At 56.2% G+C, this 15,513-nt stretch overlaps 1 protein-coding gene across 5 annotated transcripts in view; it reads left to right on the forward strand.

Annotated features, from left to right (window-relative positions):
* Positions 1-1,990: 1,990 nt before the first annotated feature.
* Positions 1,991-15,513, forward strand: part of NTRK3 (neurotrophic receptor tyrosine kinase 3) — a 233,977-nt gene continuing 220,454 nt past the window's right edge. For 2 of the 5 annotated variants that reach the window (XR_008823080.1, XM_056346662.1), the window contains exon 1: positions 1,991-3,240. Coding sequence is in view for 3 of the 5 variants with exons in the window: in XM_056346662.1 (XP_056202637.1) it covers positions 2,993-3,240 (248 nt within the window). In the remaining 2 variants the exon portion in view is untranslated. The remainder of the gene's footprint in view (positions 3,241-15,513) is intronic. The other 3 variants (XM_056346663.1, XR_008823081.1, XM_056346664.1) reach the window with 3 other exon arrangements.

Genomic DNA, 15,513 nt, shown 5'->3' on the forward strand with positions numbered 1-15,513 from the left:
CACACCCAGGACAGCCGACCTGAGATCTCCCCAACTTTCTGCAGGTTAAATCTCGTCCTTGCAAGGGGGCTGCAAAGCATGGGAGTGGCTCAGCTTGCAGAGGAGGACCCAAAAGCCTCTCTGGATGGGTTCATGCTTCCTTAGCAGTTGTGCTTTGCTCCAGGCCAGGGGTGGACCCGTGCCCTGGGACACAGAGGGACACAGGGCAGGCTGCCACCTGGTGAGTAGTCATGAGAGTGCTCATGCCCATGCCAAGCGGTGCTGCCCTGGCACCTCCAGGTGACAGTGGCTTCCCCAGGTCCCGACACCGATCTCCCCAGAGGAGAGCCTTGCCTTGCTGTGGGACTGTGGTGGGTCCACAATGCAGGTGTGTGCCCCCTGAACGTGTCCCCACTCTGTGACCAGCCCCGTGGTGACATGCCAGGGCAGGCTGAAGGCCTCACACCAGTTTTGCAGGCAATGATGTGATTGATGTCAAGTGCCATGAGGAGGCTGTGATCTTGCACCAGTTCCAGCATAAGGAAGCCCTGGTCTTGCCCATGCACTGGTTTTGCAGGTAGTGTGATGTCCCCTGCACTGCTGAGGGATGAACCCACATGCTGGCTGGGCATTGTGGGGTGCCCAGCGTCCCCCACTGGCAGGGGCATGTGACATGGTGCACTCCATCACTGTCTTCTCCAGTCTGGTTGCAGTGCTGAGCCACAGGAATGGCATCGCTCTGATGTCTTTGGGGAAGCTGAGGCAGGGAATAAATATATGCCTGGGTGTTTTCCTTTGTGGTGCCTTCCCAGACACAGTCTCCATACAGATGCCTGAAGACAGAACCTACTTCTTATGGGGGTGGGGACCCCCCCTTCCCTGCCATGCTCCTCTTCCTTGCAGTGCCAGGCACTTGTGACCTCTTTAGATCCAGGTGTTCCACTTCAGTAATTTGCAAGCAGGTGGGGCTCAGGGAGAAGCCAGTCCTCCCACCTCGGTATTTATTCACCAGGCAAGTACCCCTGCTTCCCCTAGGGAGTCCTGGCAGGAGGAGCCCTAGCAAAACTACCTTGTGCCCTGGAAGCTGCCCACGGGATCAGGACTGATGCCCTGGTATGTGCAGCCCCTTGCACATCACTGCTGTCCCCAGGCCCTGTGCCGAGGCTGTGCGGCAATGGGTGAGGAGTTACCCAAGCGTGAGCCCTGCTTGTGCTCTGCTGGGATGGGCTCTTGCGAGCATTGGCCGTGGGCAGCCTGCTCCCCACTGAGGTGTATGGGTGCATGAACTGTGCTTGCAAATCCTCCCTGCAGCTGCTTTTCTTTTTTTCCTGTGCCGCCCCCCCCCCCCCCCCTTTTTACCCCCAAATCCTGTTGCCCCTTCTGGACTAGGATGATTTGGAGCGCACAGCAGAGCCTGGAGGTGTTGGTTCAGCCTGTGCAGAGATCCCTCTGTCCCTTCTCCCTATGCAAAGCCCTGTGCCTGGCAGAAGTAGACCCTTGAAATATTTGGAGTCCTACACCTGTAACTCCTCCCTTCACCCATGATCCTGCCTGCAGCACCATCCCTTTATCACAGTGTCTCCGTGTGGAGGAGCAGAGATGAAACTATTGGGGGTGGGGTGGGGGGGTGGGGGGGAAGCATGCAGAAAAGCGCTGTAGAAAAGCAGAGCAAATTAAGCAGAGCTCTGATCTGCTTGGGTTTGTGCTTGCCAAAAATGCACCATGCATCTTAATTCGCTCTGCTGTTCAGCTCGCACTCACTGCTCTCCTGATGCCATTTCGGCGCTCTGAGCTCAGCCTTTTCAACACTTCAGTCTTCCTCTTTCAGGATTTTTTTTTTTTTTTTTTTGCATGTCTGATTGCAGAATCTGCTGCAGGAGGGAAGGGGGAAGCCAGGGGAAGGAGGACGGGAGCCGCGACCCTGGGTGCTCCTGCTTGCACTTCCTGGCAGTCTCCGTTGCATTTTGGTGGGGGGGGGGGAGTGGTGGGGGGTGCGTGTGTGTCTTTTCTAGAAAGTCCTTCCTGGGTGCTCTCCAGTCTCTTCTCCCACCCAGCCGTCTGATCTGCCTCTCGTTAGGATCGTCTAAAGAAAAAAAAAAATTAAATTGCTGTAATCCACACTGGCTTTCATTCTCTTCCACTTCAGTTTAATCTTTCTTTCCTCTCCACCCTTGTGTCCGGATTGCAGGCGGGGGGTGGGGGCTGTGAACCCACCCCACAACCAAGCGAAAGACAGCATCGTCCTCCTCCCAAAGACGAAAGAGCCTGAGAAAGCAGGAGCCGAGCCAGAGCCCCTCTGCTCTCCCTCCCCAGCACAAATTTAACCCCAGCTGCAACTTTTCCTCTGCTGGCGGGGCTGAGCTGGGGCTCCAGCAGCGCCGGGGTGGGTTTTTCCCCTCTCTCTCCCCCCTCCCCTAGGTTGATTTTAGCGGCGAGGGAGGGGGGTGGGGAATCCTTTTTATTGCAGAGCCCGGCTAGCTTTGCAAGCCTTCCTTCTTCTCCTCCCCTGCTTTTTGTGCCCGCCGCAGCAGGGCTGGCCAGGCCGGGGGAGGGAAGCGATGGGAAGGGGAGGTCGCCCCCTCCTCTCCCTCTGTGTGTTTTTTTTGCAGGTGTGTCAATTTTAATTCTGCCCAGTAGGTGGGACTTGGTGACTTTCGCACCGTTTTCGTTATTTATTTATTTCCTCGGCTGCCTCCCCAGCCTCCCGTTGCAATCCTCCGGAGCGGCTGGCGGGGAGCGGCGGGCGGCGGGCGCAGGGCGGCCGGGCCAGCATGCATCCCCGCCCGCTGCCGCTGCCCTAGCGGGAATTACAGCCTCTCCGAGCCAGCTGCCAGCATGATTTCATCTGCTGGAGGATTTTTGCATCTGATCGCTTGAGGTTTTGTTGTGTGTGGTTTTTTTTTTTTTTTTCTTTTCTCCCTCTGTCTTTGTTTCCTTCCCCCCTTTCCCCCCCTTCCCCTCCCTCCATCCCCCCTTTCCTCCTCCTCCTCTTTTTTAGAAGCAGCAATCGGAGATGGATGTCTCTCTTTGCCCTACCAAGTGCACTTTCTGGAGGGTATTTTTGCTCTGGAGCATTTGGGGAGACTATCTGCTTTCGGTGCTGGCTTGCCCTGCTAATTGTCTTTGCAGCAAGACAGACATCAATTGCAAGAAGCCGGATGATGGGAACCTCTTCCCTCTCTTGGAAGGGCAGGATTCAGGCAGCAGCAATGGCAACACGAGCATCAATATCACGGACATCTCAAGGAACATCACTTCCATGTAAGTGGGGTGCCCCCGGGGCGCCGTCCCCTCCCGGTGCGGGCTGGCCGGGCTGTGCAGGGCTCAGGTGCCCTCGGCACTGCCGCGCTGCCTGGCGGAGCTCAGCCCGGCTGCCCGTGCGGAGGACGCAGATCCGCCTTTCCCCCTTACCCCATCCCCCCTCACAAAAATTAAAAAGCCCAGCAACAGTTTGGCCGAGGCTTAAGAGGAGTAAAGTCAATGAGATCCGATTCCTTAGCAGGAGAGAGAGCAGCAGGCGAAGATGCTAAAGCTGCTGCTTCCTTTAACTGCTCTTGCAAGGGGAGGGGGGACGCCACAGCCACATACAACCACATATTTACCCAAATTGGGCAAGAAAAGCAAGTTCTGAGCCGCTTGTTCTTTTTCGAGACTTTGGATCCGGTTAGAATATCGTATTTTTTTTGCATCCCCACAACAGAAAATGCTGCCTGCCCTGCCCTGGCTGAGTGTATCTGGGCATCTGCGGTTTCGCCTTTTTAAGGGGAGGGAAAAAAAAAATAAACAGGACAGTGAGATGTCCCTTAAGTAGTTTATTTAACTCGCATTGTTATAATTTTGTAACTCGCCGTGGTGCTGCGATAGGATTTGCATGTTTTCGTCTCGGGGTGGTGACGGTGGGGAGAAGCATCGGAGCAAGGAGATATTTTTAGTTGAGCACTTTGCGTTTGTTTGCATGCTTGTTTATCTGGAAAATCAACTTGAAGTTGCATTATCCTTGTTTGGAGAGGCAGTTAGCAAAGCCTATGTTAATCTCATCAACGTGGAGTCGAGAAAGGAATATATTTCCTTCTCCTGAATCCATCATGCTGTGTGTGTGTGTGGAAAAAAAAATAATCCTCATCGCTTCCAATCTCTGCTCTTTATTTTCCAGTACATTTTTGAGCGAGATGAACTCTGAGCCATTTCATTATTCTAATGCTAATTGAAATGTGAGCATTTAGGGAAATGTAGCCCCCAGAGCAAGTTGCCAGTGGGAGTTGAGCAGGGAAGAGGTGGAATCCTTTATTCTGGCAGTTAAATGCAGCAAGGTTTGAAATGAGTAATGGAGGGTTATTTATTTATTTATTTATTTTCCACCTCGATGGCACAGTTGCATAGAGGGAGAGGGCTTTGCTGGGTCTCTTCCTGAGGCTGTTTTATTTGGTCACAGTGCAGTTGCAGCAGAGCCATGGAGTAATTGCGGTGCCTTTTTCGCAGCTCTGCTTGTCACCTTTGCTGGGTAAAGATGACGGGAGCCGCTTTCCCCACTTGCTTACAGGTTTATGCGACGCCCAGGCAGGTTTTCAGCAGGTACCACTGACCCTGAACTCCCAGCTCTCCCTTCACCTTGCTAGCAAACCTCTGCAAACCCAGCCGGAATGGGGAAAGTAAACGGGGAAACTCATGCAGTGCTCCCTTCCCAATTGCCCTATATTTATCCTGCATCTCGGTACTGGAGTGTTTTCTGTGCAATGCCAGAGGGATATGGATGATGCTTGGGAAGTCAGAGAAACTCGTGTTTTTTCCCTGTGCTTGCTGTTTGTTGTGGTTTGGTTTTAACCCTTTGCGGGGTGGGGAGCAGCAGTAAAGGCTGCGAAGGATTTGGAAGCCCACCAGCGTGAGCGAGCGTGCGTTGTCAGATGCACATACATCTGAACTGCTGTGAGAGGTAGTATTATGTGAGCCCTTTGTGCCCAGAAAACGTCTTTACTGCTTTGAAATTGAAAAATGCTGATAAGCAGTCTGTAAAAAGGAGAGGGTAAAAAAACCCAGAAACGGACAACTCTAGAAACAGAGATGTTGGGTATTTTTTTGGAGAGGAGCTTTTCTTAACTTGGGGAAGGAGGAGAAGGTGCCAGTTTTGGCTGGAATTTGTATGCATCTCTGCTCCACACTGAGCAAAGCACGTTCCCTCACCCTCTGCATCGCTGCTGGCCCTGTGCCTCCCTCCTTGGGTTTGGGGGGCTGAGGCACAGGACTGGGGTGAACCCCAAAATGCTGGAAGGGGCTGAGGCTGAGCATGGGTGAAAACTTTCCCCAGGGCTTTGTGCTTACTGGGAAGGCAGCAGTGGTTCATAGGGGATACTTACGGGAGCAGAGGAATAGTTTGTGTGGTGGGGCCATTTCCTGGGAAAAGGAGCCACTGCTGGGAGCCAGGGTTGAACCCACATTCACGTTTTTGCATGGGAGGCGTCAGGTCCTGCACCCTTCCAGGCTGATTTCAGGCCCCTCCTTGCCAGCCCCTGCATCATGGGTGCTGGGGCGAGGGGCGCATCGAAGCCCAGCCTGGTCATCACTGAATCACCCTTGGAGTGCAGGTCTGATTCAGCTGGGCACCGAACGGTGCTTCCCTCTGCTCGACACGCTCACTGGGGGCCTGGTTTCATTAGGCAGCTTGCCTCGTTTGTGGGCAGTGAGTGGGCAAAAACACCTTCTCCCACTGGGCTTGGGGGTCAATAAGGGAGGCTTAGCTCTGTCCCTGTGGCTGGGGGGTGCGATGCTCCAGCCAGGTCCTCCCTGCAGGCCCTGGGGAAAGTGGTGGTCTCTGCTCCATCCTGCTGCTGGTGAAAAGGTAGATGGGATGTGGTGTGGTGAAGCCACCCTGGGGCGAAGCAGGGCCTTATTCGCGTCTGAAAGACAAGCTCAGTTTTGCAATCAGAGCTTGGGTGGTGCTGATGAAAGGCTGCCAGGGCCCATTTGGAGGCCTTGGAGGAAGGAAAGCAGTGTCAGCCAGATTGGAGGGCTTATCCACCTTACGCCCTTGAGCCAGGGCAGAGGCCCCCCTCCATTGCAGCCCAGCCAGGCCAGTCCCCCCAGCATTGGGGGCCAAGCCAGCAAGAGCTTTGCGTTATTTCACACCTCAGTGGCTGATGAGACCCCTGAGGCAAGGATGGCAGGAGGGGGACACCCAGCCTGTGGCACTGCCCACAGAGGGAGGCAGGGCAGGCCAGCCCTGTGGGTGCCCATAGTGTGATACCCCATCATCAAGCCTCCCATTGTAGCTCTCAAATGAATAGCCTTCACTCCAATTGCTGCTGCTTCTGGTTTCCCACCCATCCTCCTTTTGGTGAGAGCAGAGCAGCTGCAGTCAGGATTGGGTGGCTTCTGCCCTGGCTGGGCTGGGGGGGGGATGTTGGCACACAACCTTCATACAAATCCAGGCAGTGCCAGGTTAATAGTGAAGCAGAGGAAGGGCAGGAGGTTCCTACCCTGACATGGAGGAGGCTGGGTTGGCTGATGTTCCTCTGCCCTTTCCCAGCCTGCCCAGAAACATATCCAATTTCAGATCGCATCCCTGGGGATGCAGCTCTGCACACAGACATCCCTGTGAGGCCTGCCAAGGGTTCTGTCTAGCGCTGGGGCCAGCTTGGACCCTGGCTGAGTTGGTTCCAGTTTGGAGTCATGTTGCTGGACTTCCCCCCCCCGATTTGGGGAGAGGACCCACCATGGGGCTGGTTCATGGCACTGCTTTTCCTCAGGCAGCTGGGTAGCCTTAGCTGTGCCCCCAGCCAGGTGTGACCTGTAGAGATGCTCAAGCTTCCCCTAACCCAGCCTCACCCCTGTGGTGCAGGGCTCCATCCCTTGCAAGACCTCCCTAAAAAGACCAGATGCGCAGGGAGAACTTTGGTTCTGGGGGTCTGCAGTGCAAAACCCCTTCTGCCCTCATGTCCCGAGCAACCAGGGTGTTTTCCACTCTGGGTCTCCATCCATGGCACCGCAGGGGTCTGGCTGGCAGCCGGGCTCGCCTGTGCCGCCGCGTGTTGGGATGACGGCGGGCGCCGCGTGCCAGGGGCGGGCCGGGGAGTTACCCTTCTGGCAGCGTGGGCAGCGCCTGCGTGCGCTGGCATGGCGCGTGGGGAAGGACAGACGGAGGAGTTTGCCATCTGGGCCTCCCTACTTCTCAGCTGTTGCTATGGCACTGCAGAGATGCTGCCAGGCAGGCGGCGGTGGCCTTCGTTTGTCACCTCTGGGCTCCCTCGAGGTAGGGATGTGTCCCTGGTATATAAAGACTTGCTTTCTTACCCAGCCTCACCAGGAGAGGACGGGGGTTCTCGTGGTAAAATACCCTTGGTGGTTACATTTGCAGGATTTATCTGTGTAGGTAGTAGCTGCCTTCAACAAGGTGAGATGAACTCAGAGAAACCCAGGAGGAGGTGGGTCACTGGGGAGCACACATGCGGGATGTGGGATTTTGCAGTGTCACTTGTAGGTCAAGGGGAAGCATCTTGCCCCCTCCATGGACAAGAGGAGAAGCCCCGTCCTTTCCTACTGGGCTGTCCTACCAGCCCATGGCAGCATCCGCTCCATCCCCATCCCGTGGGCCTGGCTGGGGGCGGGAGAGCCACGTCAGAGCCAGGCACCGTGGGGGGTGAGCAGCAGGCAGCCCCCACTCACTGCAGTAGGAGCTGGGAGCACGTGGCATGGGGGAGAGCGTGGGGTGCTCAGAATGGTAGCACCCCTTCACTGCCAGTGCAGGGAGAGCTGAGGCACTGGTGATGCCCATGTATGCCTGCATCTGGGAAGGAGGGAAAGAAAGAAAAGGCGAGCATCTTCCTGGAAGGGCTGGGTGAAGCAGAACTTGCTTTGGTGACACAAACAGCCAGGAAGAGGGCTCCCGTGATGTTCAAGCTGGTGATTGCTCTGCTTCAGACAACAGGGCACAAACTTTTCCCCTCTCTGAATTAGCCACAGCATGCCCAGTGTGCCTTGTGTACTACTGCTCTCCAGAGATGAAGGGCTCTGTGTTCCCAAAGCTTCTCATCCCATCGTTCCTCCCATCTCCTGGTCCCAGAGGCTTTGGCTGTTGCAGAGACCATTCAAAAGGTCCCCAATTCAATCCAGCATTGTTTTGCAAGGCTCTTGTTTACGCAAAGCAGCTGTCCCGAAGGTTGTTGGGATGGGGGAGGCTGGTGCAGCATGAGGCTGTGAGGACAGAAGAGGGTGCAGAGATATCTGGGACAAGAGGGTAGGCTGAGGTATGGTCTTGATGCTCTAGAGGTACTTTAAGCCAGGAGCACTGGTCCTGACTGTGTTCCCATATTGCCCCACATGCATCAGGGGATCGGGTCCGTGGCGGGTGCTGCCTTGTGCACCAAAGTAGCTGAACTTGCACCAGGAGCACCCTGGGCTGGCTGCTGGCTCCTTGCCCTGCTCTTATGGCCTTTCTCCCTGCTGACCAGTCCTGCAGGGAGGCACTTTCCTGGAACAGGTGATGTCTGGGACCTTCAGTGCTTTTGCAGCCCTTCAGGCTATGCTCAGGGACAGAGCAGAAGGATCTGGGGTAGATGGACTATAGAAGGTGTTTTTTGGAGGTGCTGGCCATCAAGGCCAGGTCTCAGCTTGGCTTTCCCAGCAGTGACTGGGCTAACACTGGGCGGAAGACACAAAGCACCTAAGAGTTACAGCCCTACTCTGCCTGGGACACAAGATTCCTACTGGGTTGTCACCTGCCTTTTCATGCCAGGGTCTGCTGGTGTCTGCCCTTCTTGTGCCTGATCCCACTGGGATCTGCAGCCATGTCTGCATTGCCGGGCTCTGCTGATGGGCCACTCCAGCTATTTCTGTGGGGACAAAACAATTTTGGTGTCTGCCAGAAGTTCCCAGTTTTTTTCTGAGCTGAATGTAGGGTCTGAGCTGCTTCCCAGACCGGAGAAACTGCTGACCTGGATGGTTTGAGGGTGCATGTGACATCTTCCCAGCCCTCGTGTCCTGCAGGGTTTGGGGAGGTCTAAGTCAGCTCTGCCTGCTGGCTTGTCTCCTTGGGCTTGCAGAGGTGAGATGAGGATGCTTTGGGTCTAGGACAGGTGTTTCATGGAGGGAAGAAGTGGAGATGGAGGGTAAGAGATTGAGGAAGGACCTGCCTTGCTGCCTTGGAGGCTCAGAGATGGTTGCCTTGGGCTAGGGGCTTTTGTAGATCTTGGTTAAGGAAAGCTCTACCCCATCAACTCACCCCTGTGGGGGTGACACCTTCATGTGCTTTGTCACGAGGCTGCTCATGGTCTCCCAAAGGCCTGTGACCATCCATGCACCCAGCACTACTGGGCTCTTTCAGTGAACCCCCCAAACAGGCCATGGGGTGTCCCATGGGGTCACACCTGGTGAGCCCTGCAGGTAGGTTGTGCTCGGTGATGTTGCCCAGTGCCACCCTGGCCCGCTGGCTTGTCCTGCTCAATGCAGTGCCCATGCCAGGTGTTGCCCAAGAGTTTGTGCTTGGATTTGGTGCATCCCATTCAAGGGGGGCTGCGGTCAAGCGGGCAGTGAACCAACCCTGGAGCCTGCCAGGCTTCCAAAAGCGGGTGTTGATAACGCTTGTGACTCAGTGTATTATTTACTGGGTACTGTGCAATTTTCAGCTTTGGGTTTCCTGCAGTTGGGGGGGTCGGCAGGTGTCTGGGAGCAGCCTGCGGGCTCTGATCTCCCCTCGGCACCGAGGGGTGTGCAGCAAACCCACCGCGGGGTGAATTGCCTGTTCGGAGGCCGCAGTTTGTGTGCGGTGCTGGGTGTTGCAGGCATTTTGTGCCCCGCACGAAGGGATGAGGACCAGCAGCCCCACCCCACCCTGGCGAGGTGCTCCAGGTCCCTGTGGGGGCCACGCACACATCACCGGGACTACGGCTGCAGCGGGCTGTTCCTCCTCTTCGTCGCCCAGCGCTGCCAGGCTGCTGCGGGTAGAGGCTGGTTTTGCGGGAGCGCTTGCGAATGAGCAGCTCCATGCGTGTGCCACAGCCCCCGGCCGAGCCCCTGCCGTGTGCCCCGCTGGGGCAGCCCGGGCCCGGCTGCCCTCTCCACCGGTGTCCCGCCGGCGGGCGGCTGTGCCGCTAGAGGGCAAGCGGCAGCGTGAGAGCGCCGCGCCGCCGGGGATGGGGACCGGGACCGGGACCGAGCCGCCCGCCAGCCCCGGCCGGGGGCACCGGCGGCAGCGCGGGGTGCGGGGCCGGCCGGGGGCTTGAGGGGTCACGTCGCCGCTTGCGTTGCTGGCGTGCCGCTGGGTGCTGTGCCGGGGAAGAGCCTTTGCTTTGGGGTGCCCGTGCTGCTGGACCCCTCGGGGGCACCCACCTGCTCCCTAGCTCAGCATCCTGGGTGGGCACCCCGTCCTGTCGGGTGGTCCCCTGGGATCGGAGTGGGTTGCTAGGTCACGGGTTTCTCCTCTCTGCTGCTGCGGGGGGATGCGGTCTGTGCACCCCCACTTACCGATAGCTCTGGCACAGCGCTGTGAGTGAGACAGCCACAACCCGTCTGTGAACTGAGGTGATTTGCAGCTTTTTGGAAGGTGTTGATTCAGCCAGAGCTGGTGCTGTGGGAAGGTGTTTCTGGGCAAGAGGTGCCTGATGAGGGCCAGGGCAGTGTGCTGCCATCTGCACCCGGCTGCTGGCTGTGCATGATCTGCAAGGAAGCCTCTCTCAGCTCTGCCCATTTTACGGATGGGGAAACTGAGGCACGGAAAGTGGTGCAACTGGCCCGCAAGCAGCCCGGAGGGGCTGGAGACCCTTCAGCCCAGCATCAGCCAGGGTTTAAGGAGAGGCCAAGCGTGAAGGGGGACATGAACAAGGCTGTTATATTGGTCCTGTTTTATCTAGTAGCCATAAGAAATGTCCCCAGAGAAATCCCCGGGCAAAAGGGCACAAGCTAAGAACTGTCTCTGGAGGGCTCCAGGGTAGGTGCAATGCTTTTTGCTTCTTTGATTAACTCTGTGCTGCATGGGTTGGATGGAGGTTGGAGGGCTAAAGAGGCCATGTGTCCTTCCCCAAGAGGGAGAGGCTGAGAAGAGCCTAATGTGAGACAGGGCAAGGGCGAGCGATGGTAGGAAGCTGGTTGTGACCCTGTAGCATCCTCCATGCGTGGCTCCTGGGAGGTGTGTCATCCTCCCTGGCAGCCGGGCCAAAGATAGGCTGGTTATCTCCCTGCTGGCTATTGCCATGTGTTGCCAGCATGGTGAGAGGGCTGTGACACCCAGCGGTCCTGCAATGCAACAGCAAATGGGTCCCCAGCATCATGGCAGGGGTGACGTTTAGCTAGGTGTGTGTTGGGGCGTGGCTGCTGGACCTAGGTTAGAGCTGTGATACTGCTCAGGGCCTGGACTTCATTTGAAGGAAGGGAGATTAAACTCTCTCTGGACTCCCCTTGGAAGGCTGCACTGGACTCCGTGCCCAGCTAGCAGGGCTTCTCCGCTAGCCCTGCTGCATGTCCCCCTGTGCATCTCCATCCTCCGTGTAACCACCCAGTACAGTGTTTCCGGATCCCATAGGGCTGGGGGTCCTGCCCTATCCCCCTCTGTGTGAGACCTGACACCTGATTGCCTGGAAGAATAGCACCGGGAAATTGTGTGCTGTATTTTTAGCTTGTTTTCATGTGATGTAGCAGTTGGGGAGCCAAAGGAGAAGCCAGAACTGCGTGTGCAGCCAGCTTTCCTCCAGCTGCCACCCAGTGCTCTGGTGTAGGAGATAATGGAGCCTATTAGTGACTGTCCCCATCCTGTACCTCCCTCCGGTACGTGCCATCACCCCCACTTTCCCCTTCTCCAAGTTCTGATCTGCCTAAATGGAAAGGAAAACTGCTTTTTTTAATTAAAAGCTGAAGTCCCAGCAGTGGAGCGGAAAGGTCAGGAAGGATTCCCAGGTGAATGTGATGGTGTGATAGCACAGATGGGTAGCTTGGGATGCTTCTCCTTGACCTTGGTCCTTGTTGTGGTGATGACTTGGGATGCCAGGGCTCCAGGGAAGGGTGCAGGGAGGTGCTGAGCCCAGGTGCTGTCCCCCGTGCAGCCCCTTCCCTGAAGCCCTTCTGTGGCTCCATGCTGGGCTCACTTGTGCCGTGGAGGGCCCAGGACACTGGTGCCTCTTCTGGCTGCTGCGTGCTCTCCCTGGGGGATGAAGAAGTGGGTGGGAGCAGGTGTGAGAGGGCTGAAGTCCCCATCCTCCTGGGCTGTGCAAGGCTGTCCCTTAACTAGCTCTCCCTGAGCAATCCCCAGGTGGTTCCCACTAGGAAATGTTAATGTGGAAATGCTCAAACAGATGCTGGGAATCTGAGTGCTGCTGAGGACCCTGCATGCTCAGGGTCTTGCCAGGATAAATTAGGAACATGAGTGCTCAGCTGAGCTGCAGTGATGCCAGGTTCTAACTCCTGACCCTGCTGGGACATGAAGCCACATGAGGGAGAGCCTGGGTGCTTCCAGCTGCTGACCTTCCTTCTGCTCTGGGAGCAGCTCTTCCCTCATCCCCCATCCCATGCTCTCCATGGAAATGCTGTGCAGTGACCTGGGTTGGGAACCAGGAGCTCTGGCTCTGCAGTCTGTGATGCAGCTGTGCAACTGTTCCCTTGGGCTGCCTGCCCTTGTCCTGGATCACAGCCCTCCTCCTGCCTGCTTCTAATCCAGGCAGGCAAGACCAGCTTGGGCATCCCTTGTCTCCATCCTGGTACAGATGGGATTGCCTCTGGGGAGCTCTGTGACTTGTGTGGCTGGGAAGTTTTCTTGTCCCCCAAACCTCTTGGGATGTGGCTGGGTGCTCCTGGGGCATCGATGTGGGCCTTGGTTTTGTCTGTCTCCTGTCTTGCTTGTGCTCTCCCAGCCAAATTATATCCCAGGAAAAGTGAACTGAAAGCCAAGTCACTTGGTGACTGCTGCTGAGCAGCCTGGGGAGCAAGCAAAGTTCAGTGGGGCACAGGGTCATGGATGCTGTGTGTTCTCAGCTCCCCAGCCCGATGAGGGCACCCCTGTCCTCCTGGGGTTCACCCTGTGCCTGTTCAGAGGAGCTGAGTGTTACTGGGGGTGTTTCCTAGTTTGAGCCTCATGTGGGCTCTGGCCACATCTGTACTGCCAGATGTCTGATGGGATGCCCCAGGTTCTGCAGCGGGGAAGGGCAGAGCAGCACAGAACTGGGTCAGCATCAGAGCAGCAGCCTGGTGCTCCCTTGGCAAGTGCTATGCCCCTCATTTCAGGTTGGGGCAGGTGCTGAAGATGCTCCTTGGGAGCATCAGAGCCAAGCCTGAGCTCGAGGAGTGCATAAAGGGCACCAATGTTGCACAGGGGTGCTGGCTGGGCAGGGAGGGAGCCTCTACAGCAGGGAGCTGTGCGGGGCCTGGCACCCTGGGGGTTAATGGCAAAGTGCATGGTACAGCTGGAGCTGATTTGGGAGAGGCAGAGCCTAATGAGGCTGAAGAGGTGTCTGGTGGGAGAGCTGAGGTGTGGGCACTGAGAGATGTTACGGTTTGTGGGCAAGGAAGGCAGGCAGTTGCAGTGTGCCTTGCAAGATGCTGTGGTAGCGGTTTTGGGAAGAGGAGCTGAAGTGGGGATGCTCTCAGGTATGAAGCTGTGTGGGTTGCCTACCCTGGCTCTGGGCAGCGGGGCAGCTGGGAGGGATGTGGGTGCCTGTAGCTGGTCGCTGGAGTGACCCTGGCTGCCTGCTTGGTGGTGGGCTGCAGTGATGTGTGTTGGTGCCCGTCTTTGGGTCCCCCCAGCGCTTTGTGGGTTGATCCTCTGGCTCTCAGGAGCACAAGCCTTTGGCTCGTTGGTTGTAGTTGAGATTCCGTCTCGGGGCCGAGAGGCATTGCTTTGGGCAGCTGCCTGGAAATGCTCCTCCCTGTGCCTTGCACTGCCTGTGCTCTCCTCTGGGTCTAAATGGCTGAAGTCCCTGATATCCCCAGCCTGAGCTGTGCCTGGTGTTGCTTTGCGTTGCAGATAAATTCTCCCTTCCAGCAGGGATGGTGGTGGGAACCTCAGGCTTTGCCCCAGGCTAGTCCTCAGCCCCAGACAGGCTGCCCAGCACCCGCCCTGCTCTGAGCTGCCCTGGCCCTGGGGGAAGGATGCCTGCCTTCCAAAAGGCACGGGTAACATAGATTTATTTATTCAGAGACTTAATTAGCATCTTTAAATATTAAATAGTAAACAAACTGCGTCTAGCGGGATCAACATTTACAAACAGGGTTTATTTATTTATTTATTCCCACTCTCTGGGACATGCACTTGGTTTTTAAGTGTTTGGAGAGAAGCGGCTGTGTGTGGGTGCTGGCGCACAGGTGAGGGACGGACCCACAGTGCTGCTGTTGAAGGAGGGGCAGAAGATGGGTGAAGGGGCATGAACAGGCAATAGGCTGGGGAAAAAACAGCGGCAGAGGAACAGAGGTGTGTACTTGGAGCATGGATGTTGGGGAATTGCAGAGCCAAGTGCTGGATTTCGGTACTTCCCTGGAGGATGTGCCATTCCCTCCTGCTCATGCAGGTGGAAGGGGACAGACAGGAGATGGAGGTTCCTGCCATGGCACAGCTAATTGCAATCAAAAGGTGGTGGTCCCTGTGAGGGGAGGTGGTTTGCGGCTGATCTACGTCCTATTATCTCTGCAAATGGAGGCCTGCCTGGTAGCGGATTACACTGGGGGTTATTTATTGGCAAAGCGCTGTACAGTTTTAATTTTTCCTTTTTGCTTATTCAGGCTTTAGCTCCAGAGGAAAATAGCCTGGGGTGGCTTTGAAATGGATTCTCTCTGCCCCATTAACTTATTCAGTGAGTTTAATGGGCCTTTTTTTTCTCTGAGCCTTGAAGCCATCATTAAAAGGCAGAGATTTATAAAAGCAAAGATACTCCTGAGCTTTAGTCAAACTTCGGGGTAGCGGGGTGGGGGCAATGGTGTTGCTGCTGCTTGTGGTTTGGGTGAAGACGTACGGGTTTTTGTTCAGGGATATAGTGAGGGCTGGATGCTGCTATTGTGCCTTTCTGGAGGTTTTACATGGAGAAGAGAACCAGGTTGCTTGGGATGCTGCTCTGGTGCTGCACATGTTTCTCTGCTGGGGAGATGACCCTGAGGAGCTGTGGGATCCACTGGGCTGTGCTGGGAGCAAGCGCTTGTCTGTGAGTGATGGGACATTATCTGAGCTCTTAGGTGTTGGGATATTGCCCAGTGTGACCTGTAACCCCCCCTCTGTGCTACGGAGCTGCTGTCTCTCTGGGCTGAAAGAGTGAAATTTCTTCTCTTTGTGTAGGCTGCTCACAACTTTGTTTTCATCTTGTTTATGCCATGCCAGGGCTGGGCAGTGCTCAGTGCTTTCATGGGTGTCTGTGGTCAACGCTTGGAGCTCTTCCTTTCCCTCCTGCTGCCAGTGGCTCCTGGTCCTATTGCATCCCTATGCTGAGCAGCCCAACGCTAGGAGAAACTGAGTGTTCCCTGCAGGGATTGCCCTCGTTGGGCATGTGGTCTCCTGCTATCTGGGGATAACGATGGGACAACAAGACTGAGACGAAATGTCTGAGTAAATTCCCTCTTGGGCTCTTTGAGGATCAG

Source organism: Falco biarmicus, chromosome 7 (assembly GCF_023638135.1).
Source record: "Falco biarmicus isolate bFalBia1 chromosome 7, bFalBia1.pri, whole genome shotgun sequence".
NCBI lineage: Eukaryota > Metazoa > Chordata > Aves > Falconiformes > Falconidae > Falco > Falco biarmicus.